The 27,596-nt window shown below is 42.7% G+C and overlaps 3 protein-coding genes across 6 annotated transcripts in view; all 3 read left to right on the forward strand.

Annotated features, from left to right (window-relative positions):
- Window positions 1–3,615: 3,615 nt before the first annotated feature.
- LOC109522093 (vitellogenin-2-like) lies at window positions 3,616–14,762 on the forward strand. 2 transcript variants are annotated; one of them, XM_019880379.1, is made up of 34 exons: window positions 3,616–3,692; window positions 3,866–3,886; window positions 3,968–4,119; window positions 4,202–4,453; window positions 4,528–4,689; window positions 4,772–4,920; window positions 5,009–5,159; window positions 5,235–5,392; window positions 5,470–5,635; window positions 5,729–5,854; window positions 5,946–6,164; window positions 6,245–6,462; window positions 6,541–6,638; window positions 6,718–6,842; window positions 6,983–7,084; window positions 7,186–7,305; window positions 7,397–7,583; window positions 7,663–7,756; window positions 7,850–8,035; window positions 8,121–8,268; window positions 8,347–8,545; window positions 8,641–9,149; window positions 9,226–9,270; window positions 9,342–9,410; window positions 9,497–9,703; window positions 9,787–9,929; window positions 10,028–10,166; window positions 10,243–10,372; window positions 10,686–10,869; window positions 10,962–11,056; window positions 11,136–11,230; window positions 11,304–11,469; window positions 14,344–14,505; window positions 14,579–14,762. In XM_019880379.1, the coding sequence occupies exons 1-34, from the start codon at window positions 3,653–3,655 to the stop codon at window positions 14,689–14,691; spliced, it is 5,130 nt and encodes a 1,709-aa protein (XP_019735938.1). In that variant the 5' UTR covers window positions 3,616–3,652; the 3' UTR covers window positions 14,692–14,762. The 2 variants fall into 2 exon arrangements, with proteins under 2 accessions (XP_019735938.1, XP_019735939.1); XM_019880380.1 differs by having other exon boundaries at window positions 9,229–9,270.
- A 4,840-nt stretch (window positions 14,763–19,602) lies between these two features.
- LOC109522080 (vitellogenin-1-like) overlaps window positions 19,603–27,596 on the forward strand; it is a 16,439-nt gene continuing 8,445 nt past the window's right edge. Inside the window, exons 1-22 of one of the 2 annotated variants that reach the window (XM_019880355.1) lie at window positions 19,603–19,687; window positions 19,978–19,995; window positions 20,258–20,409; window positions 20,490–20,741; window positions 20,818–20,979; window positions 21,070–21,218; window positions 21,303–21,453; window positions 21,538–21,695; window positions 21,764–21,929; window positions 22,009–22,134; window positions 22,223–22,441; window positions 22,596–22,813; window positions 22,885–22,982; window positions 23,052–23,176; window positions 23,251–23,352; window positions 23,452–23,571; window positions 23,693–23,879; window positions 23,983–24,076; window positions 24,154–24,339; window positions 24,423–24,558; window positions 24,636–24,843; window positions 24,917–25,187. In XM_019880355.1, the coding sequence (XP_019735914.1) occupies window positions 19,648–19,687; window positions 19,978–19,995; window positions 20,258–20,409; window positions 20,490–20,741; window positions 20,818–20,979; window positions 21,070–21,218; window positions 21,303–21,453; window positions 21,538–21,695; window positions 21,764–21,929; window positions 22,009–22,134; window positions 22,223–22,441; window positions 22,596–22,813; window positions 22,885–22,982; window positions 23,052–23,176; window positions 23,251–23,352; window positions 23,452–23,571; window positions 23,693–23,879; window positions 23,983–24,076; window positions 24,154–24,339; window positions 24,423–24,558; window positions 24,636–24,843; window positions 24,917–25,187 (3,338 nt within the window). In that variant the 5' untranslated portion in view covers window positions 19,603–19,647. Of the gene's footprint in view, window positions 19,688–19,977; window positions 19,996–20,257; window positions 20,410–20,489; window positions 20,742–20,817; window positions 20,980–21,069; window positions 21,219–21,302; window positions 21,454–21,537; window positions 21,696–21,763; window positions 21,930–22,008; window positions 22,135–22,222; window positions 22,442–22,595; window positions 22,814–22,884; window positions 23,177–23,250; window positions 23,353–23,451; window positions 23,572–23,692; window positions 23,880–23,982; window positions 24,077–24,153; window positions 24,340–24,422; window positions 24,559–24,635; window positions 24,844–24,916; window positions 25,188–27,596 lie in introns of both variants that reach the window. The other variant, XM_019880354.1, reaches the window with a different exon arrangement.
- The window catches only part of LOC109522081 (vitellogenin-like), a 17,916-nt gene continuing 15,775 nt past the window's right edge, over window positions 25,456–27,596 (forward strand). The window contains exons 1-10 of one of the 2 annotated variants that reach the window (XM_019880357.1): window positions 25,456–25,509; window positions 25,582–25,650; window positions 25,734–25,940; window positions 26,013–26,155; window positions 26,239–26,374; window positions 26,446–26,569; window positions 26,656–26,836; window positions 26,927–27,021; window positions 27,135–27,229; window positions 27,315–27,562. In XM_019880357.1, the coding sequence (XP_019735916.1) occupies window positions 25,507–25,509; window positions 25,582–25,650; window positions 25,734–25,940; window positions 26,013–26,155; window positions 26,239–26,374; window positions 26,446–26,569; window positions 26,656–26,836; window positions 26,927–27,021; window positions 27,135–27,229; window positions 27,315–27,530 (1,269 nt within the window). In that variant the 5' untranslated portion in view covers window positions 25,456–25,506 and the 3' untranslated portion in view covers window positions 27,531–27,562. Of the gene's footprint in view, window positions 25,510–25,581; window positions 25,651–25,733; window positions 25,941–26,012; window positions 26,156–26,238; window positions 26,375–26,445; window positions 26,570–26,655; window positions 26,837–26,926; window positions 27,022–27,134; window positions 27,230–27,314; window positions 27,563–27,596 lie in introns of those variants that run through there. The other variant, XM_019880358.1, reaches the window with a different exon arrangement.

A 27,596-nucleotide genomic window follows, 5' to 3' on the forward strand; every position in this document is an offset into this window, starting at 1 on the left:
TTTTAGCCCAAAAAAACGACCATGTATAGTCAGGCGTTTTTTGCCGAAAAAAACGCCCATGTATAGTAAGGCGTTTTTAGAAACATGGTGTTTTTTTGTTTTTTTGTTAAAAATGCGTGACGATATATGGTCGTTTTTCCGGGGCAAAAAAATGCCTTCCACATGTTTGTGGCTAAAAAGCCTCTTCTACATGGAAGACTGTCACTGGGAACACATCACTGAGCGGGGTTTGAACCCATGCTAACTATACATGGTCGTTTTTTTTGGCAAAATAACGCCTTACTATACATGGTCTTTTTTTTTGGCTGAAAATGCCTTACTACACATGGCCGTTTTTTTTTGGCTAAAAACGCCTTACTATACGTGGTCGTTTTTTTTCGGCTAAAACGCCTTACTATACATGGTCGTTTTTTCGGCTTTTTTCGGCTAAAAACGCCTTACTATATATGGTTATTTTTTTCGGCTGAACATGCCTTACTATACGGCTAAAAACGCCTTACTATACATAGTCGTTTTTTTCGGGTTAAAACGCCTTACTATACATGGTTGTTTTTTTCGGCTAAAAATGTCTTGCTGTACATGGTCCTTTTTTTCGACTAAAAACGCCTTACTATACATAGTCGTTTTTTTCGGGTTAAAACCCCTTACTATACATGGTCATTTTTTTGGGCTAAAAATGTCTTGCTGTACATGGTCGTTTTTTTCGGGCGAAAAACGCCTTACTATAGATGGTCGTTTTTTTTTCATCTAAAAACGCCTTTCTATACATTGTCTTTTCTTTCGGCTAAAAATGCCTTGCTAGACATGGTCGTTTTTTTCGGCTAAGAACGCCTTACTATAGATGGTCGTTTTTTTCGGCTAAGAACGCCTTACTATAGATGGTCGTTTTTTTTCGGCTAAAAACGCCTTACTACACATGGTCATTTTTTTCGGCTAAAAACGCCTTACTATACATGGTCATTTTTTTTCAGCGAAAAACGCTTGGCTATACATGGTCGTTTTTTTGGCTAAAACCGTCTTACTATACATGGTTGTTTTTTTTGGCTCAAAGCGCCTTACTAAAGATGGTCGTTTTTTTTTTCAGCTAAAAACGTCTTACTATAGATGGTCATTTTTTTCGGCTATAAACGCCTTACTATACGTGGTCGTTTTTTTCGGGTTAAAACGCCTTCCTATACATGGTCGTTTTTTTTCGGCTAAAAACCCCTAACTATACATGGTCGTTTTGTTCGGGTTAAAACACCCGACTATACATGGTCGTTTTTTCGGCTAAAAACGCCTACTATACATGGTCGTTTTTTTCGGCTAAAAACGCTTTACATGGTCCATTTATTTGGTAAAAAACACCTGACTGTGAATGGTTTTTTTTTTTCGGCTAAAAACGCCTTACTATACATGGTTGATTTTATGGCTAAAAAACGCCTTATGCCTTCCAGTGTTTATACATGGTCTTTTTTTTCGGCTAAAATTGCTTTGCGATACATGGTCGGGTTTTTTCAGCTCAAAACGCCTTACTTTACATGGTTGATTTTTTTGGTTAAAAAATGCCTTCCTATACATGGTTAATTTTTTGGGTAAAACAACGCCTTATTATACATGGTGGTTTATTTCGGCTAAACACGCCTTACTATACATGGTCGTTTTTTTCAGCTATAAACGCCTTACTATAGATGGTGGTTTTTTTCGGCTAAGAACGCCTGACTATACATGGCCATTTTTTTCGGCTAAAAACGCCTTACTTTACATGGTTGATTTTTGGGTAAATAAACGCCTTACTGTACATGGTCATTTCTTTTCGGCTAAAAACGGCTTACTATACAGCATGGTTGTTTTTTGGGGCTAAAAACGCCGTACTATACGTGTTCGTTTTTGGGGCTAGAAACGCCCAACTATACATGGTCGTTGTTTTTTCGGCTAAAAACGCCTTCCCATAGATGGTCGATTTTTTCGGCTAAAAACGCCTTCCTATACATGGTCGCTTTTTTGTGGGCTAAAAACACCTTACATGCATGCATGGTCGGGTTTTCTTCATTTTTTTTCTACAGTGTAGACGAGTCTACACGAACAACCACAACCTCAACGCACCCAGCCGTCACACAATCAACGGCCTCTTCAAAGACTGACGAGTCTGCGTATGGACAGGAAACGGAGCAGCTGATGCTCTGTTACAGCCAACACAACCTTGAGCTGATCGTGGACTTTATTCAACAGGCCAATAACATTTTAGACAATGCTTCTCATGTGCTATGCTCCGAATTCGAGCTCTTATACTCAGGAAAGAAGTGTTGGACTCTTCTCTGCAAATAAATAAATAAATGTGTGTGTATGTATGTGTATATATATATATATATATATATATATATATATATATATATATATATATATATATTTCCATCCATCCATTTTCTAATCCGCTTTATCCTCACAAGGGTCGCCGGGGGTGCTGGAGCCTCTCCCAGCCGTCTTCGGGAAGTAGGCGGGGGACACCCTGAACCGGTTGCCAGCCAATCGCAGGGCACACAGAACAACCATCTCCGCTCACACTCACACCTTGGGACAATTTTGAGTGTTCAATCAGCCTGTCAGCCTGTCATGCATGTTTTTGGAATGTGGGAGGAAACCGGAGTACCCGGAGAATATCCTCACTACCATCTGACAGGAAAGCCCATTTCAAACAGATGATGGGTTAAGTTACTCACTATATTTTACGTTTTTAATATGTTGTACGGTTATCAACCCCCTACCCTCCCTCTCAAACACAAAAATACTGATTGTTGGCAAGTTGGCGTAGATTGTGGTGAGACACCCCTGCTAGTATCACATGAGAAAAGATTATGGTGTTTGTTGTGATCAGGTATTAAATAAAGTTATCCTTTGCAGTCAAGTCAGCTTGGATTATTGGCACTGGAAAGTTTGCAGTTCATGGCAGAGTTTGTGACAACATTTGAGGTCAGGCTGGAATGACATTTTATCCCAACAGTGAAACCTGTCTGCCAAAGTTGTTTGTCTTCTGCTCACGAGCATTTGTAAGTGTAGTTTGCTTTTTGAAATTATTACAATCTAAAACAGGGGGCCCCAGAAAATTAGATGTGAGCCACTGTGCACTTCTTGATTAATCCTGTGTGTGTGTGTGTGTGTGTGTGTGTGTGTGTGTGTGTGCGTGTGTGTGTGTGTGTGTGTGTTGTACAACTGGACTGCCACTAAATTAACGATGTAGCTATTTCCGAAATACACTGTGAAATTACTGTAAAGTACACCCACAATAATGACATTTTTTTTCTCCGTGTAATAACTCATCAAATATAACCTCAGCATTGCAGGTAATGCCTTAAATGGTTGTTGTATTTCAACGTGTAATAATATCACTAAAATCAAAACACAGAACTGTGATACTAAAATGTAAAAAGAAATTCTGTTTAAAGGAGGAAAAAAAAAACTTGAGAACTTCCAAAGGCAAAAGTCAGGTTGAGTTGACTCGTTTTATTTGTGACATCTTTTATTTGCCTTGTTTGCTCAACCACTGTGGCCGGGGCAAGATAACACCATTGACAGATAGATGCCTGGTTAATCAAACTTGGTTTTGGCTTGTGTACGCAGCAGAGAAGCGCCGTTATAAAGGAGCATCCGACATGGGTCAGTCACATCCATCGCCATGAGGGTGCTCGTGCTAGCCTTGGTTGTGGCCCTTGTGGGTATGTCTTTTTGCTGTTTCAACTTCAAAGTGAGAATTTTAAGAGGAGTTGTTTTTGCATTTTCATGATAGAGAATTTACACTTTGTCATTGCTTTTGGAAAAGTGTTTCAAAATTTCTGGTTGTTTTTGAATGTATAATAATTCTTCATTTCTGTTTCCGCTCTTCATTCAGCTGGTCACCAGGTCAAAATTAGTAAGTAAATCCTTACTAAAAATGGGGAAAATGTTTTTGATTGATACTCGAACTAATAAGCATCACTGTGTCTCTTTGAAGCCCCAGAGTTTGCTGCTGGAAAGACATACACCTACAAATATGAAGCCCTTCTTATGGGTGGACTTCCCGAGGAGGGTCTGGCTCGGGCTGGGTTCAAAATTAGGAGCAAAGTTCTGATCAGTGCATTGACTGCCGACACCTTCATACTGAAGGTAGCAACCACACCTGTGTCAGCATAAATACATTTTCTTCAGGCACAAGACTAGGTGACAACTCCGTCTCTTTCCCTTGTAGCTCCTGGATCCAGAGCTGTTTGAGTACAGCGGCATCTGGCCCAAAGACGCTTTCGTCCCAGCCACTAAGCTCACTTCAGCCCTGTCAGCTCAACTCATGACACCGCTCAAGTTCGAGTACGCTAATGGCGTTGTAGGCAAAGTGTTTGCCCCTGCTGGCGTCTCTACCTCCGTGCTGAACATCGTCAGGGGACTCCTCAACCTCCTCCAAATGAACATCAAGCAGACGATGAATGTCTATGAGCTTCAGGAGGTATAACTAATTACTTTCATTATTTATTTCATTATACGTTCACTAACTTTGAGCCTTTGATTGTGGTGGGATAGCCTGGCGTACAGGGTGTGTGCAAGACCCATTACGTGATCACTGAGGATGCCAAGGCTGAGCGCATCCATTTGACCAAGACCAAGGACCTGAACCACTGCCAGGAGAGAATTGTCAAGGATATCGGCATGGCTTATACAGAAAGATGTGCTGAGTGTCAAACGGTAAAGCGCAAGTTGTCACTTATCACCCACGCTGTGATATATTGTAGTGTTAATATCTTTTTTTTTTTTTTTTTTAATGTAGAGAGGCACTGCCCTGAAAGGAACAGCCGCATTTGACTCTGTCATGAAACCATCAGACACAGGTGCTCTGATCCTTGAGGCGTCTTCGATTGAGCTGATTCAATTCTCTCCCGTCAACATCCTGAACGGTGCTGCCCAGATGGAGGCTAAGTATGGACTTCAAATTAAAAAAAAAAAAAGAAAAAAGATGCGACCATCAAAAGGGTGAGTTCTTTTAATAAAGAGTGTCGGCCCATAGGCAATCCTTGAAATTCCTGGAGATCCAGAAAGCTCCAGTGGAGCCCATCAGAGCCCAATACATCCAACGCGGAAGTCTGCAGTACGAGTTTGGCAGCGAGCTGCTTCAGACACCCATTCAGCTCCTGAGGATTACCAATGCTGAGGCTCAGGTAATTCAGTAAAAATGATGACCATACGTTTTCTTCTTCACCCGGCAGCCACACACTTCACTTTTTGATTCACAGATTGTTGAGATTCTGAACAACCTGGTCAACAACAACGTGGCCAAAGTGCATGAAGAGGCACCTCTGAAGTTCATTGAGCTCATCCAGGTGTTGCGTTCGGCCAAATATGAGAGTATCATGGCACTCTGGTCGCAGTACAAATCGCGCACGGCTCACAGGTAGTTACACCACGGACTTAAAATATACTCAATCTCGACCCAAATAATGACTTACCGACGATATTCCTGTCTTCCAGAGAATGGATCCTGAATACCGTCCCTGCCATTGGCACTCATGTTGCGCTGCGGTTCATCAAGGAACAATTCATTGCTGGTGAGCTGACCTTTGCTGAAGCGACTCGGTCATTGATGGTCGCCGTGCACATGGTGACCGCTGACTTGGAGGCCATCAGAATCCTACGGGCAAGTCACTATTACATGCTGTCTTGAGTAATTGCGACACATGAAATTCAGCATTTGTGATGTGTTTTTTTTCATCTATTCACTTCAATTCAGGAGCTGGCTGAGACCCAGAAAGTGATGGAAACTCCGGTTTTGAAAGAGGTTATTGCGCTAGGCTATGGCAGTCTGGTTTATAAATACTGTGCAGAGAACCCAACTTGCCCAGTGGACCTCATCAAGGTATGATGGCTTGGTACTTTTGCTTTACTCCAACGATATCTGTTGTACTTGTAACATCAGCATGATTGTATGTTTTTATTTGCCTCCACAGCCGATCCATGACTGGGCTGCCCGGGCTCTTGCCAAGAGTGATATTAAGGAAATAATTGTCACTCTCAAAGTTCTAGGTAATGCAGGGCATCCTAGCAGCCTCAAGCCAATCTTGAAGGTCTTACCTCACTTTGGCAGCGCTGCTGCTGACCTGCCTTTGCGAGTTCACATCGAAGGTGTTCTGGCCCTGAGGAACATTGCAAAGAGAGATCCAAAAATGGTGACGATCTGATTCCTTTCAATCACCAAAAATCTTGGCGGCTATTTTGTTACGAGCAACGGTGTGCTTGTGTGAATTAGGTCCAGGGTATCGCTGTTCAGCTGTTGATGGAAAGAGATCTTCACCCAGAGCTCCGTATGGTTGCTGCCATTGTGCTGTTTGAGACCAAACTGCCCATGGGTCTGGTGGCTGCCCTTGCTGACGCAGTCTTGAAAGAACCAAATCTCCAGGTTGCCAGCTTGGTCTACTCTTACATGAAGGCCATGACAAGGTCCACCACTCCTGATCTTGTTCCTGTGTAAGTACTTTAAAAGCGGTCCTATATCTATTGTGGCTCTTCAACGCCACTTCATTTGAAATTTCCTTCTATTTGCAGTGCCGCAGCCTGCAATGTTGCTGTGAAAATCCTCAGCCCCAAGCTGAATAGACTGAGCTATCGCTTCAGCAGAGCGCTCCTTGTTGACGGCTATTACAGTAAGACCTTGCCAGAGTATGAATATACGCAGAACCTTTGCCACTCAGTGAATTGGTGGCTCCCACCTTGTTTCTGCAGGCCCCTGGATGGTGGGTGCTGCTGCCAGTGCCTTCTATGTGAATGACGTTGCAACTGTTTTGCCAAGGTCCATCATGGCCAAGGCTCGCACCTATTTGGCAGGAGCATATGCTGATGTCATTGAGGTAAATATAAGAGGCCCTCAGCTATTCCACAAGTATGGATTCTAGGGTGGCACATGATACACTGCGGTACTATTAAACCAATCGCAGTTGTTGTTTTTGATCAAGAATATTCAGCAGTGCAATAATATTCACCTTCTCAGGTTGGAGTGAGAACTGAGGGCATCCAGGAAGCCCTTCTGAAGATCCAAGAGCTTCCTGACAACACCGATAGGATCACCAAGATGCAAAGAGCTCTCAAGGCTGTAAGTTCCCGTGATCTGTTGGATATCTTTCGATGGCACATGACCAGCACAGAAAGCACATCATTCATATGTTTGCGCTTCCCTCTGCATCTCAATCGCAGCTTTCCGAGTGGAGGGCCCAGCCGTCAAGCAAGCCCCTAGCCTCAGCACACGTGAAACTTTTCGGACAGGAGATTGCCTTTGCCAGTGCAGACAAAGCGTTGGTTGATCAGGTCATGGCGGTACGTGCCTTCTGACAATGCATGTTGGGCGAAGGCCTCGTAATGGTCATACCACAAAGCCTGAAGTCTACGTGTCATATTTTGTCATCAGCTTGTCACCGGACCCGAAGTTCAGGCTTACGGAAGGAAGGCTTTCGATCAGGTGCTGGCTGGCGTGAAATTTAATTACGCTCAGCCAACGCTGGTTGCTGAGGTTCGTCGCATCTTGCCCACTGTTGTCGGTCTGCCGATGGAACTCGGTTTTTACACTGCTTCTGTGTTGACTGCGGCCATTGAATGTAAGGTGGTCCCCTGTTTAAATATCACTCAAGCGGAAAACAGATTTACAGGTCCACTGACTCAACCTCTTTTCCACAGTCCAAGCCACTGTGTCACCACCTATAGGTCAGAATTTCCATCCTTCCCAACTTCTTAAATCTGACATCAGCATGAGGGCCGCTTTTACCCCAAGGTAAAGTGACAATACAAAAATGCGCTAAAATGCACAAAACAACCCCACACACTATGCCACAACCGGTTAACTCTAAAAATCTGTGTCTTGCAGCGTTTCCATGCACACCTATGCAGTCATGGGTGTGAATACACCTTTGGCCCAGGCAGCCGTGGTCTCAAGAGCCAAAGTTCACACTATTCTCCCAGCGAAGTTCGAAGCGAGACTTGACATGATCAAGGGCAACTTCAAGTTTGACCTCTTACCTGTCCAGGGCATCAATAAGATTGCATCTGCACTGTATGCACATCTTCCTGGCATATTCAACTGACTTCACTGATGTTTGTAATTTCTGACGTTCTCTTTTTTTGCTCCATCCGAACAGAGTTGAGACTTTTGCTGTTGCTCGAAATGTGGAAGATCTTGCCGCTGCTAAGATAACGCCAATGATTCCAGACGAATTTACATCAGACTACTCAAAGAAGAGCTCATCCTGGTCTGCCAGGATGCCTTCCTCGATGGCTGATGCTAAAGTGAGTTTGAATCCTGGTTCACTGCGTTTAACCACCTTTCTGCAAAGCAATATTGTTCTCTCGTTTATGCCGTTACAGTCATCGGAGCTTATCACTGACCGACCAAGCAAAATGAGCAAACTCATCAAGGACTTTGAGAAAAAGCTGTGTGGAGAACTTGAAACCTTTGGAATCAAGGCATGCGCTGTGTTCAAATCTCGCAATGCGTCTTTCATCCGAGACGCTCCACTGTATGCCGTCGTCGGGAAACATTCAGTTTTGATTGAGGTTACACCAGGCAAGTTGAATGAATGAAGCCACTGGTGCAAATGGTGGTGACTAAAAATTGCAAATGGTGGTTACTCAAAAGTCCATTTTTGTCTTTGGTTCTAGCTTCTGGACCGGCCATCGAGAAGGTTGAAATTGAGATTCAGGTTGGAGAGAAAGCAGCGGAAAAGATCATCAAAGTCATTGACCTGAGTCAAAATGAGGGCATACTCGAGGACAGAAATGTCCTGATGAAACTGAAGAAGATCCTTGCTCCTGGTATGAAGAACCGCACTTCCTCCAGCTCCAGCAGCTCCAGTTCTAGCAGCTCTCGCTCCAGCGGGTCAAGCCTTGCTACCTCATCCAAGAGCTCTTCGAGTTCCTCTCGCAAAACTCGCAAGGTGGCTGACATTCTCGACCCGATTACCAAGACATCCAAGCCAAGAAACGCCTCTAGAAAATCCTCCAGCAGCAGATCCAGCCTTGTTTCAAGTAAATCCTCTAGCAGCAGATCCAGCCTTCGTTCAAGCAAATCCTCCAGGAGCAGATCCAGCCTTCGTTCGGGCAAATCCTCCAGCAGCGTCTCCTCCAGCAGCCGCAGCAGCCTAAGATCTTTGTCCAGTTCTCGTTCCAAAGTGAGACACAAACTACTAAAAGCACCACCACATTGAGTCTAAAAAGTAAACTAATAATGATGTTTTACCGTTGCAGCAGGAACTATATAACATGAATTTTACCAAGACCCACATCCACCAGGTATTTCCCGTTGCACAAACGCAATATGAAGGACTTTCCCTCAGCCAAGTAAATATTTTTCTTGTTTGCAGCATTCCCGCTCTTCAACTTCTCGCAACAGCAAGAGCAGTGCCCAAAGTTTTGAGGCCATCTACAATAAGGTGAGTCGCATACCAATACCAAGCACATGCATTCATTTGGGAGGAAAAAAAGCGTTTTCTTAAAACAAATCTTCTTGTTTTTGTAGGCTAGGTACCTCTCTAAGACTCTCAGACCAACTGTGACCATCCTCATCCGTGCCGTGAGAGCCGACCACAAGGAACAAGGATACCAGATTGCAGCTTACTTTGACAAAGAGACTTCTCGACTGCAGATCATTTTCGCCAATCTGGCTGAAAACAACAACTGGAGAATCTGTGCTGACGGCGTGAGGCTGAGCAACCACAAGTTGATGGTAACAGTGCAATATCTGATATATTCTGACTCATGACTTGGAACAACGGCTAACTGCTGGCATCTGACGATTCCATTTTTCAGACCAGGGTTGCCTGGGGTATTGACTGCAAGCAATATGTGACTCAGATCTCGGTTGAAGCAGGTATTGTTGATCAACAGCCAGCATTCCGTTTGAAGCTGACTTGGGACAAACTTCCGAAGAACGTGAAATACTATGCCCATGAGTAAGAGTCACAGTCGTGTGCACATTTCAAATGTTTTAGTTTATCCGAGGGGCGCGTGTTGATTTATTTATTTTTTTTCCTTTTCTGATAATGTTCAGGTTGTCTGATTACATTTCAAGACTCGCTCTGGAGGCTGGAATTAACCAGGCAAAGGTCAAGAATGTTCAAAATGAGATCAAACTAACAGTTGCGGTTGCTTCAGAAGAAAGCCTGAATATTGTCTTCAAAACACCAAAGGTACTGTCAAAAAAGTATTTTTCATCATGCTTTATCAGTGTCACTCAGATTCCGTATCACAACTTATTATTTACAGAGGACCATCTACAAGAAAGGCATGCCTATCCCCATTTCTCTGCCCATTGGAAACACCACATCGGAGCTGCTGCCGTACCAGGACAGCTGGGTTGACACCATCTCCTACATGGTCAGCAAGGCTCATGCAGGTAAAAACATCCTTTTCCCTTTATGGGGCTTAGCTCAGGAAATTAGACGAATGAATGAAAAAAAAAAGTCTAATATGTCAACTAACGACCATGAACATCAAAATGACAATAAAACATTTTTGAAAAAAGAGCGACTGAATTTGATGCAAAGGCCTGTAGACTCTCTCACGTATACATTTTGTGGTTGGCGCTTGCTTGATGAGTTTAATTATCGGACATAAACAGTCTTGAAGCCCCGAAGTTCAAATTCAGCCAGTGGTTCTTTAACACATGTGTTATATATTAAATGATTGGATTTTCTTACTTTGTCCAGCTGAGTGCAACGTAACCGAGGACACTGTGGTCACATTCAACAACAAGAAGTTCAAGGCAGAGATGCCTCACTCATGCCCGCAGATTTTGGCTCAGGATTGCACCAGAGAGGCGAAATTCATTGTTCTGTTGAAGAGAGATGAAGAACACAAACACAACTTGCTCATTGTGAAGATTGCAGATATGTAAGCGAGTGTTCATCACCAAAAACGAACACGGCAAAGCCACAAAGTGAGTATTACTCACGTATTTATTTTTTTTGTTGTTTTTTTATCAGCGAAGTGGAAATGTACCAGAACGGCCGCGTTGCCATGGTGAAGGTTAATAAAGCAGAAATCCCCGTCAGTCAACTGCCATACCATCATCCAACAGGTTTGCTTTTTCTTCCTCTTGGAAGTCATCCGTGTAACTCAACATTTAATGAGCATTGGCTTTGGTGCGTTTGTTTCAGCTGACATTCACATCAGACGGAGCGGTGAAGGCATCGCTCTCCACGCTCCCAAACACGGTCTTCAGGAAGTGTACTTTGACGTCAACGTCCAGAGGGTAGTCAATTCAAGGTCCAACGCAGCGACAACATACAGGAAAGTAACCCTGCTCACAATGTTCATTTGTCTAGGTTAAAGTTGTGGACTGGATGAGAGGACAGACCTGTGGACTCTGCGGAAAGGCCGACGGGGAGATCAGACAGGAGTACCGTACACCCAATACACGTTTGACCAAGGACGCAGTCAGCTACGCTCATTCCTGGGTTCTGCCCGCTGAGAGTTGCCGGGATAATTCAGGTAAATTCATTGCACTTGACTTGTCCATGAACCTCCTGGATTCTACCCTCACCATTTGAGTCCACCTTGCTTCATTTCCCTCGGCCCCCCCAAACAAAGCATTTTAGTTGTGTTAATGCAAATTTAATGAACCTTTAGGTGGGGATTTTTGTAAGATTTTGTCATTGGTAACTTCACTTCATGAAATATACCAATAATATGCTGTTTACATAAAATTATTACTTTCGGTTCTGTTTTGACCAGTCGAGATTCCTAAAAACATTTTAAAGATCCCTGTTATTTACCATATTGAATTATACAGTACAATTTGGGTTTAAAAAAAAAGGGGGGGCTTCATTCTAGACTCAGTCTTTTTTAATGTTTTTGAATATTTTTTTAAATACAGAATTTTATTTTATATATTTATTCATTTATTTGACCAGATTATATAATTATTAAGGGAGAGTTGCCTGGGGTATTGACTGCAAGCAATATGTGACTCAGATCTCGGTTGAAGCAGGTATTGTTGATCAACAGCCAGCATTCCGTTTGAAGCTGACTTGGGACAAACTTCCGAAGAACGTGAAATACTATGCCCATGAGTAAGAGTCACAGTCGTGTGCACATTTCAAATGTTTTAGTTTATCCGAGGGGCGCGTGTTGATTTATTTATTTTTTTTCCTTTTCTGATAATGTTCAGGTTGTCTGATTACATTTCAAGACTCGCTCTGGAGGCTGGAATTAACCAGGCAAAGGTCAAGAATGTTCAAAATGAGATCAAACTAACAGTAGCGGTTGCTTCAGAAGAAAGCCTGAATATTGTCTTCAAAACACCAAAGGTACCGTCAAAAAAGTATTTTTCATCATGCTCAGATTCCGTATCACAACTTATTATTTACAGAGGACCATCTACAAGAAAGGCATGCCTATCCCCATTTCTCTGCCCATTGGAAACACCACATCGGAGCTGCTGCCGTACCAGGACAGCTGGGTTGACACCATCTCCTACATGGTCAGCAAGGCTCATGCAGGTAAAAACATCCTTTTCCCTTTATGGGGCTTAGCTCAGGAAATTAGACGAATGAATCAAAAAAAAAAGTCTAATATGTCAACTAACGACCATGAACATCAAAATGACAATAAAACATTTTTGAAAAAAGAGCGACTGAATTTGATGCAAAGGCCTGTAGACTCTCTCACGTATACATTTTGTGGTTGGCGCTTGCTTGATGAGTTTAATTATCGGACATAAACAGTCTTGAAGCCCCGAAGTTCAAATTCAGCCAGTGGTTCTTTAACACATGTGTTATATATTAAATGATTGGATTTTCTTACTTTGTCCAGCTGAGTGCAACGTAACCGAGGACACTGTGGTCACATTCAACAACAAGAAGTTCAAGGCAGAGATGCCTCACTCATGCCCGCAGATTTTGGCTCAGGATTGCACCAGAGAGGCGAAATTCATTGTTCTGTTGAAGAGAGATGAAGAACACAAACACAACTTGCTCATTGTGAAGATTGCAGATATGTAAGCGAGTGTTCATCACCAAAAACGAACACGGCAAAGCCACAAAGTGAGTATTACTCACGTATTTATTTTTTTTGTTGTTTTTTTATCAGCGAAGTGGAAATGTACCAGAACGGCCGCGTTGCCATGGTGAAGGTTAATAAAGCAGAAATCCCCGTCAGTCAACTGCCATACCATCATCCAACAGGTTTGCTTTTTCTTCCTCTTGGAAGTCATCCGTGTAACTCAACATTTAATGAGCATTGGCTTTGGTGCGTTTGTTTCAGCTGACATTCACATCAGACGGAGCGGTGAAGGCATCGCTCTCCACGCTCCCAAACACGGTCTTCAGGAAGTGTACTTTGACGTCAACGTCCAGAGGGTAGTCAATTCAAGGTCCAACGCAGCGACCACATACAGGAAAGTAACCCTGCTCACAATGTTCATTTGTCTAGGTTAAAGTTGTGGACTGGATGAGAGGACAGACCTGTGGACTCTGCGGAAAGGCCGACGGGGAGATCAGACAGGAGTACCGTACACCCAATACACGTTTGACCAAGGACGCAGTCAGCTACGCTCATTCCTGGGTTCTGCCCGCTGAGAGTTGCCGGGATAATTCAGGTAAATTCATTGCACTTGACTTGTCCATGAACCTCCTGGATTCTACCCTCACCATTTGAGTCCACCTTGCTTCATTTCCCTCGGCCCCCCCAAACAAAGCATTTTAGTTGTGTTAATGCAAATTTAATGAACCTTTAGGTGGGGATTTTTGTAAGATTTTGTCATTGGTAACTTCACTTCATGAAATATACCAATAATATGCTGTTTACATAAAATTATTACTTTCGGTTCTGTTTTGACCAGTCGAGATTCCTAAAAACATTTTAAAGATCCCTGTTATTTACCATATTGAATTATACAGTACAATTTGGGTTTAAAAAAAAAGGGGGGGCTTCATTCTAGACTCAGTCTTTTTTAATGTTTTTGAATATTTTTTTAAATACAGAATTTTATTTTATACATTTATTCATTTATTTGACCAGATTATATAATTATTAAGGGAGACCCTTTGCTGATCATTGGGAAGATTCATATTTTAGGAAATGGAAGTTCTCTGTTGGCTGTAAAAACAATGTTGAATTAGAAACAGAAAAAAAATGGTATGAGAATATGTCAACATTTCAATGATGATAATATATGATGAGAACTTTCTATCGTCAAGATTTTTTTTTTTTTTAAATCTTAAAAAAATACACACACTATGACTGACATCTGTACCTGGCCAAAATTCCCCCCACCGAGCTTAAATGGTTGTAAAATCAAATTGGCCTAATGATTAAGGATATTTTTTTTTTGTTTTTGATATGATACGTGCCAACCTCTCCCAGAGTGTTACATGAAGCTTGAGTCTGTGAAGCTGGAGAAGCAGATGACAGTGCACGGCCAAGAGTCCAAGTGCTTCTCTGTCGAGCCCGTGCTGCGCTGCTTGCCTGGCTGCATGCCGCTGAGAACCACCAATGTCTCAGTCGGCTTCCACTGCCTGCCTGTTGGTAAGTCCACAAAAATCTTTACAAGATGGCGATTTAAGGTTCTTCACTGCTGACCACCCGCATACCGTTTCAGATTCCCGTCTGAACCGTTCTGAGGGTATGAACGGCATCTTTGAGAAGAGTGTGGACCTGAGAGAAAAAACCGAAGCCCACCTAGCCTGCCGTTGCACACCTCAGTGTGCCTAATCAATCCAACTACTTTTATTTCCATGAATTCGACTACTCCCAATCACAATAAAGTGTGAACTTAAACCGCAGACCTGTGTGATGTGTGGAATTTATGTGTTTAGCTGTTTAGAAACAAGACAAACGAGATTCATTTGTTCACCGGGGTTGTTCAATCTACGCACTGTATCAACCATCCAGCCGTAAGTGAGCTTGAATCGATCCTATCTGACTGGGTGAGATGTGAGGCAAACACTGGATCTGTTGCAAGTCAATTTCAAGGCACCTACTGAACAGACAAACAACCATTCACACTCTCAATTTACACTCCTCAATGAACCTAACATGCCGCAGTACATCATGAAAATCCACACGGGCACAAGCACCAGGTGCAAACTCTCCACAGTAAGGCCCACACCAAAGTTTGAACCCAGAATCTCAGAACTGTGACACAGAAATGTCAATCAGCGTACCCGCCATTGTGCCCCCATCCGAACATGTTGAGGATGTAACAATGTAAAAAAGAATAATATTACAAACAAAACATCAGAATGCAAACATGAACATATTTTACTTTTCAGGTGTAGCAGTTTTTTTTCTTTGCTCACATTCTTCATTTATTATTTTTGTAAGATATGTGTGTATTGATTGTTGTCTGTACATATCGCTTCTGAAATTTCCTTTCCTTGTCTTGCCTTTCAGACCAAAGTCTGTTTATACATATATACAAAAATTCTGACCATACTTTGAAGGTATTTGAATGTGATTGGATGAACGAGTGTCTGTCTACTCTACATTCGGTTGAATGGCTCAGGGGACTCAGCAGTTTAGACCTAGGGAGAGTGAGCGAGTGAGCTCTTATCTTAAGAGTATCAAGTTATGTTTTCCCTTCTCTGTACTGAGTAAGGATGATCGCACCAAGTCAGCTTGAGAGTGACCTCGCAACCAGTCTTTGCAAATTTTCTTTCAAAGTTGCGCCCCATCTTTCATCGATGGCAGTGAAGAAGAACTACTGCACATTTCAAACGTTTACTGCGAGTCAAAGGCCTCTTGGAAAAGTCAAATCTAACCTTGAGGCCATCCATCCATTTTCTTCTGCTATATCTGGGTCGGGTTGTGTGGGCAGCAGTTTTAGCTGGGAAGCCCAGATTTCCTTCGACCCGGCCACTTCGTCCAGCTCTTCCAAGGAAATCCCAAGGCAATCCCAAGCCAGTCGTCAAACTCTGGGCCTGTTTCCCGTGGGACGTAACTAGAACACCCCACCGGGGAGGCATCCAGGAGGCAGCCTAATCAAATGCCCGAGGCAACTCATTTGGCGAGCCCGCTTGGATTCGGGGTCTTGTTTTTTCGCTCATGACACACAGTTCGTGACCATCGGTGAGGGTAATTTTGTAAAGTTTCCTAAAGGCTCTGGATGTTGTGGGACTATGTTGGCTGGCATGCCTCTGCAACATCCTGTGGACATCAGGGACAGTGGCTATCACCTTGCAGAGCGGGATGGCGGTACCCCTTTTGAAGAAAGAGTACTGGAGGTTCTATTCCAAATGCAGGATGATGATACTCCTCACGCTCCCCGGTAAGAGTTTTTCAGTGGTTCTGGAGAGGAAGGACTGGAAAAGCTCAAATTCCGAAGGAGCAGAGTGGGTTTTGTCCTTGCCTTGGAACTGTGGACAAACTCTACACCTCCAGCACAGTCTACTGGTGTGTTTTGAGAGTTTGCTCAGTCTACACGTGTTTTATAGACTTGGAGAAGGTGTTCAACTGTGTCTTTTGGGGAGTTCTGAGTTGGGTGCTTCAGGATTATGGGGTACAAATGGTGTCAGATTTTCAAGCTCAATGCCGGCAGGAAGTCAAATTTGTTTACAGTGAGAGTCAGACTCCGCCAAGACTGCCCTTCGTCACTTCCGTCTATAACCTTAACGTAGAGACGTGGGGGTTCGGTTTGGTGACCTCATGTGATTCAGTTGGTTTCATCAAGCTGGCAGTCTTCAACTCTTATTGAAGTGGTTTGCAGCTGAGTGCAAAAAGGTTGAGATGAGAATCAGCTTCTCCAAATCTGAGACACCGGTGCTCTGTCAGAAAAAGGTGGAGTCCTCTGTACAAGTCAGGGAAGAGGTCCTGGATGGAGTGGCTGATCGACAGGTGGATCAATGCAGCGTCTTCAGTGGTGCAGACGCTGTATAAGTCTGTCGTTGCTCAACTCTCGATAGTTTTTTTTTTTATATTGGCGAAAGAAGCAACTGTCTAAGGCGGCATTCTCTGAGGTGTGGCATAAATAACTGGCACCCTCTACTGGATAAGACTTGTAAAACCAGCATTCGATTTTTAGTTTGTTTTTTTTCAAACCACATTCTTGGGCTCTTTGTACAAAACGACATGATGTCTTGTCCACTGAATATTTTGTGGTTTACCCTCTTCGGATTTGAGCAATGCCCAAAACCGTCAAAGCAAAGTCTCAGTAAAAGGCAGAGTTTGCTATGTTTTAAAAGATTTGTTTTTTTTTTCTCCAAGATATTGTTTTATTCACCTATTAATATAAATTATACACATGCCCCAGTTCACGAAGGACAGATTACATAATATTTATACCTTTATGGGGCAAATGAGAATTTCGGTTGCAACCCATCTTCATAGTTATGCAACAAGCTCAAGGATTTAATCTTTTTGGATTTTTATCTGTATCATTATGTCATAGGTCATAGAAGCTGTGATCAAGTCGGAACCTCTACAGTACTCAATATCCTTGGGGCATCTGAAGCCTTCAGGGCATTGAGCAAAGTAAAACAATGTTTTATCCCTGACAGGTTCATGATAATAAAAAACAAACAAACAAACAAAACAGATTCTCACATTACGGATGATTGCAAAGGTGCCATCATCTCACATGTGGTTAAAAGGGATAACTAACACACTTTATTTAGAGAGAACAAGATACAAATTAAAGGACAGAATCAAATAGTTTGACAAAACATGGCCATGCCACCAGCTATATCTTGACGGTCATGACAGTGCACAACCTAATGGTTGGTTGGTTTGAGTCAACAGGTTATGCTACGTGTTGTTTTGTTTTGTTCAGTTCATGTTCCTTAAAAGTTGTTTAAATGTACAAAGCACTGAAAAAAGTGAAGACCAAATTTATAGTGCATTTTGGGGTTCAGATTTGTAATTGTAGTTAACTGTAGGAAACATTTATTTTTGCTTGTTTCCCATATCACTGTTTATGTAAGGTATTTTTTAAACCTTCTCATGAACATATGTGTGATATTGTGAAACATTTGTATTCTTGTTATTAATAATTTATACAATGTTAGCCTAAAGAGTTTGCAAACTTAAATTGGCACTTCTTGACTTTGTTATTGTCTTGGAAAGCAAAGCGTAATGAATGCATGATAATAGCTCTACGGTTTTGTACTTGGGGATGCGGGGTTAGTGTTGGGGGGGGGCACTAAGTGTGGCTGCCCATTTATTTGTATCATAACCGCACTCGCTGTTATTCTAATTCTCATTTACCGTTTTTTTTTTGTTTTTTTGCCTTCGTGTGTGATGCAAAGTTGAATCGGGACAACTCGACCCCCCTTGTTGAGTTTTTTTGATTCAGCCTTTGCAGAATGACCTGGATGACTGGAAATCCACAAAGTCATATTGCTTTTTTTGTGTTTGCCTAACTTTGTTCTTGCGTAAACACCCGATACTTTTTCCACGTGTGCTTCCCCAAGGCGTCAAGGAGATTCGATTGGTCCACGAAAGACCCTATGACTGACAGCTGCCTATAGAGACAAGTGGCAAATGTAACCTTATGAGGAAGAAGAATCAAAGCGATTCTGTTGGTCCACGTTACTCTGATGTGTGTTCTTGATTTCTTTTTTTTTTTTAATGTTGTATCTTGTGGACTACGCTGACAATTGTTAAAATGTCATGTCATCATGGTCACACTGACCATATCAAATAAAGTGAGCAAACAACCATTGTCATTGTGCCCTGTTGGTGTGAACTTTGAAACCAAAATGCAACAATGTGACACTGATGTGACAGACAGCAATAAATCATAAAGTTAGAAAACTCACGAATAAAACCACTACAGTGTAACTAAAATATATTTAGTTCAATCAAATAAAAATGAGGTCTATGTTTAATTTTCTGCTGTGAAATAAATACACTCAGCTTACCATCCACTCAATCCAAATGTTTGAGTATGTTCAAATGCCTCTGGAATAAATTACCCTTGTTGTGGATGAAATTGGTCTTTTCTTGACATTGATTTGAATAAATCTCTGTTGAGAGCCCCATATTCATACCCTGACCAAATTTTGAGTTAGAGTGAAATGTTAACTGTTTAATTAGTATCTTCTATCTATAAGACTGAAACAAGAAAGTGGCTAAAGTTAGATTTTACACATCATTTATTATTTATTCAAAGCATATGTCTCACACTTTTCTAATGGATCCTGGTGATGACAATATGTGTGTGTGTATATAGTCACCAGGATCCATATATATATATATATACATACATACATACATACATACATGCCGGTATATTCAAATTATTATTATCATTATTATTATGATATTATTACTATTTGCTTTGTGCCATATAAAGTCAGTGAATCAATACATTGGGAGCAGATAAGCATGCTTTTGATAGGATAACAATAATTTTGGAGGGATTATAAACAAAAAAAAAAACTGATCTAATTATATCCGTTCTACATTCATTCTGTCATTTCCAGTGACAACGAGAATGGACATTCCATCAATAAAAATGAACTTTCATCAAAATTTGCCTTGGGCATGAATACATCATAAAATTCATGAAATATAAGTTTCAATTTTGTACTTTCGTTTGATGGCTCAGATTCAAGAAGACAGCAAATATTTACAAATGATGCTTGACTTTGACCAAGTAAATAGGTGGGCAGCACAAGTTTTCGCTATAAAAGGCTGCTTGTGAGTGCCGACAAGTACGACCCATCAGCCATGAGAGTGGTTGTGCTTGCCCTGACTCTGGCCCTTGCGGGTAAGTGCCGGTTGTGCCAATGCTATCTTTCACTTTTAAGAATGCATTTTTTTTCTATTCTGTTCGACCTCAAAGTTTGTACATTTTAATGTTTTATTCTTTAATGATCTTTGCTTATTTATTGATTTATTTACCTTGATATCCATCCATATATCCATCCAACCATGAAACACCCATCAAAATCGGTTATTGTTAATTGAAAAAAGTCTACTTCATGTTTGCATTTTGAGCCCAATTGTAAATTTTGATAAACTATATCAGTTGTGCATTTCTGTTTCGTTTATTTTCAGCCTGTCAACAGAACTTCGGTGAGTATAAAATTGTATTTTTTCCAGTAGATCATCCCTGTACTACTCATAAATTTGTGAGAAAGTGATGTTCGTTATGTTTTGAGTAAATATAAATATAAAATATACGTATGATAACAAATGGAGAGATACAAGCATTTCATTGCAACGCCAATATACAACGATTGTAGAAAATGAGCTATGTTTTCACAAAAGTCAATTGTACTGTATGCCAATGTGTTGTTACCTGTGCATGTGCCAATCAACACTCTGACTCTTCAAGCTCCTGACTTTGCTGCTGGTAAGACATATGTGTACAAATATGAGACATGGCTCCTCGGCGGTCTCCCTGAGGAAGGACTGGGGAGAGCTGGACTCAAAGTGAGAAGCAAAGTTTTAATCAGCGCCATTGAACACAACATGCTCATGCTCAAGGTGAGGTAGATCAGTAGGATACTCAAGCAACACCCAAGTGGGAAAAGCACAATAATTTACTTACATGTCTGTAACTGTAGCTTGCCGAACCTGAGTTCTTCGAGTACAGTGGTGTTTGGCCAAAGGATGCTTTTACTCCGGCCACCAAGCTGACTTCGGTCCTGGCACCTCAACTTATGATCCCCATCAAGTTTGAGTACTCCAATGGTGTTGTCGGAAAAATGTTCGCGCCCGAGGGAGTCTCGGTCATGGTGCTGAACATCTACAGAGGTATCCTGAGTGTCCTGCAGCTCAACGTAAAGAAGACACAGAATGTCTACGAGATGCAGGAGGTAAACCCAAAGAGGCAGTCAGCGTTGCTTATGCATCCGTCACAGAGTTTTATAAAATGTCATCTTTTGCCTTCAGGCCGGAGCTCAGGGTGTGTGCAAAACTTTCTATGCCATCACTGAAGACGATAAGGCTGAACGCATCCTCCTGACAAAGACCAGGGATCTGAACCACTGTCAGGAAAGGATTGTGAAGGACATCGGGTTGGCCTACACTGAGACATGTGCTAAGTGTCAGCGGGTAATTGCATGATCAGTCTTTGTCATGGAAGGAAAGAGGTTTCATGGAAGATAAAAGGGTAGTGTGCTAAGGCTACCGTTTGTCTTCCAGGATTCCAAGACCGTAAAAGGTGCAACCGCATACAACTACGTTCTGAAGTCAGTTCCCAACGGTATCATGATCTTGGACGCATCTGTGAATGAAGTCATTCAGTTCACACCTTTCAAAGAGATGAATGGAGCTACTCAAATGGAGACCAAGTATGGAAAAGGAGAATCATATCTATGTCAAAATTCGGAGACTACCAGGCAGTGAATTCATATTTTTATCTCACTATTTCCTAGGCAACATTTGGTTTTCGTTGAGGTGCAGAATAGTCCCTTAATGCCCGTAAAGGCTGAGTATCGTCAACGTGGATCCGTCCAGTATGAGTTCTCCACCGAGCTGTTGCAAACACCCATCCAGCTTGTGAAGGTCACCAACCTCCAAACTCAGGTACCTTTTTCGACTTCTTTGGGTCTACAAGGAGAAATGGGATTTTCCTAGGATATTTGACGATATACCTTCATTTCTTTGTAGATAGAGGCGGTTCTAAGTCATATAGTTGCCAACAATGTGGAAAGAGTCCATGATGATGCCCCTCTCAGATTTTGGGAGTTCATTCAACTCCTTCGTATGGCCAAACTTGAAGATCTGCAAATGGTCTGGAGGCAGCACAAGACAAACCCTGCATACAGGTAACATTTTCATCAACATTTGAGTGATAAAGAATAGACAATGCAACTTATCTACTCGTACCCTCCAGGCAATGGATCTTGGATACGCTTCCTTCCGTTGGAACTCCTGTTGCACTGAGATTTATCATTCAGAGATTTGAGGCTGCGGAACTCAGCACCGTTGAGGTCGCTCAAGCTTTGATTGCATCAGTTCATATGGTGACAGCCAACCATGAGGCCATTCAGCTGTTTGATGTGAGGAAAGCTATACCCCCGCACTTCTAACGCTGTTCTTTCATGAAACATTAATGATTTCCGGATCTGTCTTTTTCAGAGCTTGAGGGTCAACCCCAAAATAAAGACCAACCCCGTTCTGAATGAGATTGTGTTACTTGGCTACGGCACCATGGTTTCTAAATATTGTGCCGACAAGCCAGTCTGCCCCGTTGAACTGGTCAAGGTGAAATGACCTTAACATGAACTATTTTTGCCTGGTTAGTTCTCTTCCCGAATGAGAGGTGAATCAATGCTGTCCTTTTCTCAAACAGCCCATCCACACCCTTCTTGCGGAGTCTGTCTCCAAGGGCGAAACATGGCAAATGATTTCCATTTTGAAGGTGTTGAGTAATGCTGGCCATCCAATGAGCCTGAAACCGATCACAAAAGTCCTTCCCATTCATGGCACAGCGGCTACAAGTCTACCAACCAGAGTTCACGCTGAGGCAATCATGGCCTTGAGGAACATCGCCAAGAAGGAACCAAGACTGGTATGTTGTCAATGCCTCACACTCACACGAAAACTCTTTGACAAAGGAGTTGATGCTGCCTCTACTTGAGATAATCTTTGAAGGTTTCATTCCTATTCTCCAATAAGTCATAAAGTCTTCACAAAGTACTTTGTACACGTCTACCCAAAATCAGGTCCAGGAAATGGCTCTTCAGCTGTATATGGATAAGGCTCTTCATCCTGAGCTCCGCATGCTTGCATGCATCGTTATCTTCGAGACTCGCCCAGCAGTGGGTTTAGTGACAAGTCTTGCAAATCTTCTGAAGATGGAGGAGAATTTGCAGGTGGCCAGCTTCACCTACTCTCACATGAAGTCCCTGACCAGAAGCACTGCCCCCAACCATGCTTCCATGTAAAAGCCCTCTCAAGACACACGGTCAGATTTGTCTTGCACAAGCTAATGTTCATGAAATTCCGTTACAGTGCCGCTGCTTGCAGTGTCGGAGTCAAAATCTTGAGCAAGAAGTTCGAAAGACTGAGCCTCCGCTTTAGCAGAGCCATTCAGATGGACTTGTACAGCAGTAAGAGCTATACGGTATTTCACATGGCCCTACATTCCTTATTTCTGCTAATTAAATGCGTTTGTCCAGATCCCTTTATGCTTGGTGCTGCCGTCAGTACTTTCTACATCAATGATGCTGCCACCCTTTTGCCAAGAGCCATCGTGGCTAAGACCAGTGCCTACATTGCTGGAGCCGCTGCTGATATCTTTGAGGTAAAATTCTGAAGTCCCCTTACTTTGAATGACTGGTGTATAAATTCACTTTGACATTGGTGATAATTTGCTAGGTTGGAGTGAGAACTGAGGGACTCCAGGAGGCTTTGCTGAAAAGCCATGCATTAGCTGATGATGTGAACAGGATCACCAAGATGAAGCGTGTTATCAAAGCCGTAAGTTATCAGCGCAATTCTAGATGGACATAACTAGATGTCATACAATGCAGGTGTGTCCAAAGTTGCCGTTTTTTTTTTTTTTTTGTGTTGTTACAGCTGTCTGACTGGAGGGCCATGCCCAACAGCAAGCCTCTCGCCTCCATCTATGTCAAGTTCTTCGGACAAGAAATTGCCTTCGCTGACATTAACCAAGACTTGATTAAGCAGGCCATTACGGTAGTGTTGTGTTGAAAGCTTGTCAGATTTACTAACATGAACTGAGGGGGTTCAAGTCTTAAAGAAAGGTTTAACATTTTTACGAATGCATTTGCATTAAGATACTTTTTTTTCTGCACAGCTGGCCAGTGGTCCATCCGTTCAGGATCTTGGTCGGGACGTTATCAAATCTCTACTGTCAGGAGCCTCTTTCCATGTTGCAAAGCCCGTACTGGCAACTGAAGTGAGGCGCATCATGCCAACGGCTGCTGGATTCCCAATGGAGCTAGGCCTGTACACTGCTGCTGTGGCTGTTGCGGTTGGTAAAAGTATGTAGTGACTTTCAAACTACGTTATTTATTTCTGATGTTTTGTTTGTTGTTGTTGTTTTTTTTCACCAAAGAGAAAAACTAAAACTGTACTTTCTGGTAGTCAAGGCAACTGCAACTCCAGCCCTGCCAGAGCCCATCCAGTTCCGCCATCTCCTGAAGACCAACATTGAGCTTATGGTTGACATCAAACCAAGGTGCACAGGAAGGCTGACAATTGAATCAAAATTTATCCTTTGGATATTAACATTTGAACCACATCCTCTCTTTCTAGCGTTGTTGCAAACATGTTTGCTGTGATGGGTGTGAACACTGCAATTCTCCAGGCTGCTGTCCTCTCAAGAGCCAAGATCAACTCCATTGTACCAGCCTCCATTTCAGCAAGAGTTGATATCAATGAGGGTCAATATAAGATTGCCGCTCTCCCCGTTTCTGCACCTGAACACGTTGTAGCTATTGAGTAAGACTTGACTTTCAGTTTAAACACAGAACAGTATTCAATTTGAGAGGGATAAGATAACCAAAACTTCGATCCTTTGACAGGGTTGAGAGCATTGCTGTGGTGAGGAACGTTGAAGACATTCCCAATCCCAGAATCACCCCTCTCATCCCTGCCGAATACACCAGACCAACTTCAAAGGAGATCCTCACCTCAAAATCTTCCTCTGGGTCTGTTTCGGTAAGCTTTCAATGTTAGGCAGCAAGACGCGCGTGGAAAAATATTGATTGCTTTTACCCGTCTTTTCCTTTCGATAGGCTGCATCCTCAGAGATCCTTCGGGATATGGCAAGAGATGTTCACCCTATCAGAAGGAGAGCATTTTCTAAAAAGTACAGTTTCCAAGTTTACGGAACTGGACTGAGAGGCTGTTTCAGGGTTGCCACCGACAACGCTGCTTTTGTCAAGGACATTCCATTGTACAGAATGGCTGGAAATCACTCTGCCTCTTTGTCAGTGAAGAAGAGTAAGTAACAGAATTATGAAAACACCGTACTTAGAGTAGATTCAATTAACATCTAATTTAATGTTAATCTCAGATGAAGATGAATCCATTGAAAGACTGGAGATGCTGGTTCAAGTCGGACCAAAGGCCGCAGAGAAAATCATCAAGAAGATCAACCTGGCTGAAGACGAAGTCATCGAGGGAAGACCAGTCTTGATGAAGCTCAAGAAACTTCTGAATGGCACCTCTTCTTCCTCCTCTTCTTCTTCAAGCAAGTCCTCTTCATCTTCAGTGAGCAGCCGCAGCAGACGCACCAGCAGCAAAAGCAGCGTCAGCAAAAGTAGCAGCAGCAGCAGCAGCAGGAGCAGCAGCAGCAGCAGCAGCAGCAGCAGCAGCAGCAGCAGCAGCAGCAGCAGCAGCAGCAGGAGGAGCAGCAGAAGGACCGTCAGCAAAAGAAGAAGCAGCAGCAATAGCAGCATATTGCTAAGAGCAGCTCTGCCTCCAGTTTGGAATCTCTCTTTAGCGCCAGCTCTCGTTCCTCCCGTTCCAGTCGTCGCACTTCAAATGTAAAAACGTGTTAAAAACAGACTTTTTGGTTTGAGTGGACAACTGTGGAATTTCTGAATTGTTTTCATCTTTTCCTGATAGCGGGTTAACAAGCGCACCTTCCAGCAAAACCACAAGATGGTAAGTGAGCACGGTGCATGGGCACAATGATGAAGATCCAGATGTAATTCTCACCATCTTATGTTATTGCAGTTCCACGCTGGCTCGTCGTCTCAAAAGAGCAGAAGCAGTGCCTCAAGTTTCGAGGCCATCTACAACAAGGTGAAACTTTTGAAGCATGATGAGCATTCACACCTCAAATCCTTTGGCTAAATATTGTGGTTTTTGTTTGATTTTCTTCTCAGAACAAATTCCTTGGCACTGAAAATGCTCCTGCCTTTGCTGTCATCCTGCAAGCTGTGAGGACCGATGGCAAGCTCCAGGGATACCAAATCACTGGCTACGCAGACAAGACTAATGCTCGACTTCAGCTAATCCTGGCTGCCCTGGCTGCTGATAACAACTGGAGGCTCTGTGCTGATGGCGTTTTGCTCAGCAAGCACAAAGCCACTGTAAGAAAACTTCTCTTCCCACATTTCCAGTTCAGCATCAAAAGCTACATGCCATTTGTTGTGTCTTGAAAGGCCAAAATAGCTTGGGGACAGGCATGCAAACAGTATGACTTGACAGTCACCGCTGAGACTGGTCTACTTGGTCCAAGTCCAGCAGCTCGCCTCAGAATGACATGGAATCAACTGCCGGTTGTCTTCAAACGCTACGCAAAGAAGTATGCGAGCAACGCAAAGACTGTTTTTTTTTTTTTTTTTTCTATCCCCGTAAATATATCTGTTTTAAAATCTTCCACCACAGGGCGTATGACTACATTCCTGCTTACGTATTGGAAAGCTTCATCCGAAGCAGGGACAACAACAGTGTGGATCAGTTGTCATTCACAGTGGCCGCAACATCTGAAAGGACCTTGGATTTGATTTTCAAGACGCCAACAGTATGATCAGTGCAGCGGTTCTGATTCGTTTCAAAAGACGATTCCTCACAAGTGTACTCTTCTGTTTACAGCGCAGCATCTATAAACTGGCTTTGCGTCTCCCCCTTGCTTTGCCCTTGGATGAGATAACAGGACTCACGCCTTTTGATGACCTGGCTGATAAAGTCCGTTACTTGATCTCCAAGGCCGCAGCAGGTAGTATATAACAGTGCTTAAAAAAAACTTGCGCCGCGCAATACTTGTTCAGGTACCAAACTGTCTTCTATTCTTCTTCCATTCAGCCGAATGTAGTTCCATTCGAGACACCGTGACCACGTTCAACAACAGGAAGTACAAAAACGAGATGCCTCAGTATTGCTACCAAATTCTGGCTCAGGACTGCAGCGAGGAAATGAAGTTCATGGTCTTGTTGAGGAAGGATGATAACGTGCACAACCATATTAACGTTAAAATCGCTGACATGTAAGTTGAAATAAGAATAGGTTGCGCTAACTGAGCAATGATGATGCAAAAAAAAAAAAAACAAACCCAACCTTACTTTCACTTTCTTAGTGATATCGACCTGTACTTGAGGGACACTAATGTGGTTGTGAAGGTTAATGGAAGGGAGGTGCCTACCAGTCATCTGCCATATCAGCACCCAACAGGTTAGTCATCGTTATTACCGTGAACATTGTCACACTGCTGAAAGAACAAAAACTCTCCAATCCTTTCACTGCATTACCCATTGCAACAAGGGAATTCTCAATTGTGTTTCTAGCTAAAATTGAGATCAGACCAAACAAAGATGGCATCTCTGTCTACGCCCCGAGCCTGGGACTCCACGAAGTCTACTTTGACAAAAATTCTTGGAAGGTAGCTCATAGCTCATTTTAAGTTGATGATCACTAGATCTACTTTACAGATGACAAAAATGGTTGATTCCATTCTTTCCATGCAGATCAAAGTGGCGGACTGGATTAAGGGACAGACTTGTGGACTCTGCGGAAAGGCCGATGGTGAGATAAGACAGGAATACCGCACTTCCAACGGACGCGTGACGAAGAACGCCGTCAGCTTTGCTCATTCCTGGGTTCTGCCGGCTGAAAACTGCCGGGACACCACAGGTAACATGAAAGACTTGACAAGGACAGAATTTGGCCTGAATTCAAAATAAATCCCCTAAAAATAGAAGCGACAAGTGCAAGACGTGACTTTCACTTTTTTTTTTTTTTTTTTTTTT

This window comes from Hippocampus comes, unplaced genomic scaffold, assembly GCF_001891065.2.
Source record: "Hippocampus comes isolate QL1 unplaced genomic scaffold, H_comes_QL1_v1.1 scaffold151, whole genome shotgun sequence".
Lineage (NCBI taxonomy): Eukaryota > Metazoa > Chordata > Actinopteri > Syngnathiformes > Syngnathidae > Hippocampus > Hippocampus comes.